This window comes from Volvox carteri (assembly GCF_000143455.1).
Source record: "Volvox carteri f. nagariensis unplaced genomic scaffold VOLCAscaffold_189, whole genome shotgun sequence".
Taxonomy (NCBI): domain Eukaryota; kingdom Viridiplantae; phylum Chlorophyta; class Chlorophyceae; order Chlamydomonadales; family Volvocaceae; genus Volvox; species Volvox carteri.
In genome coordinates, this window is record NW_003307732.1 from 25,831 (window position 1) to 28,644 (window position 2,814).

The following is a 2,814-nucleotide window of genomic DNA, read 5'->3' on the forward strand; positions in this document are numbered from 1 at the left end:
CTTCCCAAAAAGTTTGCACCAGCTGAGAGAGAGTTGGCAGCTTTTTAACCGTTAATTTACAGCCGGATTGCTGGATAGCAAACCACTGAACAACAAACCTTTTCTTGGTAATCTGTTTTGACTTAGGAGGGCTCCCGCGGTGCTTCCCTGTACGCTTCTCTGCTCCCTGCTCAGATTTTCAAAAGAGTTTAAAAGCTGCGTCCGCGCTATCATGGAGGGTTACGGCTAAAACATCAAGGACCTTCCAGTATAATGCCAATATGGGCGTACAAGGGGTACGATGCTGCCCCAGGTAGGGGCAAGGTTCCCTACTGGGTGCTCGGCAGTGGCTCGGCATTGGGCAGGGCAACTGAAAGTCCTGCCAACCGTCCTAATTTAAATGCGGATGGAGGACGCGGACCGAAATATTACCTTTTTGAAAATGTAAGCTTTTGCAGTTCTAGTCTTATGCCGATTTGTTCCTGATGCTATGCATGTACAGATTGCCGCGAGATCCGAATGACCGTGGGAGCCACGGCAGGGACAATACGATTTGCTTCAGCGTTAAGCATTACAATGAATACCTACCGATGTACCTGAAACATAAAAGGCTTCAGCCATTGTTATGAACATGGCAACCACGTTGTGCAGCAACAAAAAGTCTTTAGTGCGTGATTAGGACACGCCTCAAGATCCGATACATCTTCCCGTGAGGGACCCGTGAGCAAAGGACTCGCAAGTAATCCTATTTTTAATAAATGCGTACAGAATAAGTGATTGACATGATATATGTTCTCTTATATTTAAATCCATGCTCGGTTGTCGGTCCATGTGCCGGTGTTGGCGTTACGGCTCCTTTTCTGGAAAAATATACATACACTAAACCAAGATCAATTAGATCGAAAACGCAGCTGCGATAATATTATGAACTTCTGTCCTTTGCCATGAGCGCGCAGGCATCACAGGGCAACCCGCGGGAGCGGGGCAATGCTCTGTTCGTGAAGGGCAATTTTATCGCTGCCGCTGCTGCCTACTCCGAGGGACTGCAATCCAATAGTAGTTTAAAAACTGCAAGCAACCTGAACTGCACGGTTGCTGAGGAGCGTGCTATCCTGCTGTGCAATCGAGCCGCATGCCATCTGGAGCTCGGCAATGCAGCAGCCGCGGAGGCAGACTGCCGTGACTGCCTACAGTTGCAGCCATGCAATGTCAAAGCACACTACCGATTGGCCCGGTCCCTGCCGGCCGATCACCCCGACGCGGCTGCCGCCATCGCCATCGCCATCGCGCTGTGCGAACCAGGTGGTCGCGCTGACGCGATGATGGCGACCTACAACACCATTCAGCGTGCAGCGGATAATGCTGCTGCTGCGGCTGCAGCAGCAGTCTCTGCTGCTGCCGCCGGCACAGACGAGGCTGCACAGCCGCCGCCGCCGCCAGTACGACTGCAGCTCCCGCCAGACTGCGGCCGCGTCGCCGCCGCATCGAGCTGGTCTGAAGTCGAAGCCGCCCTGCGTCGAGGTTTCAGCTTTGTCGTACTGCGCCCCGGCATCTACACTACCAACACCCGCGCGCCGCAGGCGGCGCCCGGCGTCAGCTCCTACACGCTCCTCGCCGTCGGTTCTGTGGTACTGCAGTCAACGCGTGACGGCGGCAGCCACGCGATCTGGGTCGACGCTGAATTGCCGTTTCATTCTATTTTCCGTAGGACGCCGCCTGCCTCCGTCACGCTGGCCGGAGTACGGCTTGTTGGCAGCGGCCGTGTAACGGCGGCCTGTGTCTCCGGCGATGGCGCAAAACTGCAGTTGCTGAACTGCCGTATCGAGGACTATGGCGAGGCAGGCCTCTTAGTAACGGGAGCGTGTACGGCACGTCTTGCGGGATGCGTGTTCACCCGTACGGCAGCTCAGGCGATAGAAGTCCGGGAGGGTGGAAAACTGATAGCGGATCGCGTCACCATCACCAACTGCAACCAGGGCGTATCCGCGTACGGCGGTGCTCGTACCGTCGTACTGCGTGACTGTACGATTGTGGGATCAAAGCGGGAGAATGTGCTGCTGAGCGGCACGTACGTGAACGCCGCGACGGAGGCTCAGCACGGCCTTGGAGGTGACGGGAGAAAGGCGCGGTCGGCAAGCGCCGCCGTTGCGACGGCGGAGGCGGAGGAATGGGGCCGGCGCAACAGCACGCCGTTGGACGTTGCTTTGTTGGACTGCACCATCAGCGGGTCCGGACAATTTGGAGTGTCCGCAGACCGCGGCACTAGTGTTTTGGCGCGAGGTTGCCTGCTCGAGGACAACGATCCGTACGCGTTTTTCATCAAAGGGGGCACGGACGCGAGCATATTGGCGTGCCGAATCCACTACTCCGGCGCCAGATCCAAATGTGACTGGGGAATATCCGCTGGCGGCATTGGTGGCGGCGGCATTGGTGGCGGGCGCGGCGGCGTCAGAGGCCGTGGCGCGGCTGCGGCGGCCCCCATGCGGCAAACCGGTATTTATATCGGCGTCAACTACGGCGGCACCGTCACCATCGTCGGTAATGCATTTGTCGGGCCCGAGGAGATGGCGATTGTGGAGGAAGGGGTCGGAAGTGCCGAAGTCGCCATCAAGGCACGGTGTCTGGGCTTTTGGTCCAAGCCATCATCCACAGATCGGAACAGTTACCATGATAGGAAGGCGGCTACTGCGGCGCTGGCCGAGCGCCGTCGCGGCGGCAACGGCCCTGGCGGCAGGAACGAAGGAGGTGACTGTAGCGGCGGTAGCAGTCGCAGCGGCGGGGGCGGCGGCGGAAGTACGGACGTCGATGATGTAGACTCCGTGCCCAGTTTGGAAT

At 57.8% G+C, this 2,814-nt stretch overlaps 1 protein-coding gene across 1 annotated transcript in view; it reads left to right on the top strand.

Annotated features, from left to right (window-relative positions):
• Positions 1-280: 280 nt before the first annotated feature.
• Positions 281-2,814, top strand: part of VOLCADRAFT_100877 (uncharacterized protein) — a gene marked incomplete at both ends in the record, with an annotated part of 6,884 nt that continues 4,350 nt past the window's right edge. Inside the window, 2 exons of the mRNA XM_002959373.1 lie at positions 281-292; positions 936-2,724. Coding sequence (XP_002959419.1) covers positions 281-292; positions 936-2,724 — 1,801 coding nt within the window. The remainder of the gene's footprint in view (positions 293-935; positions 2,725-2,814) is intronic.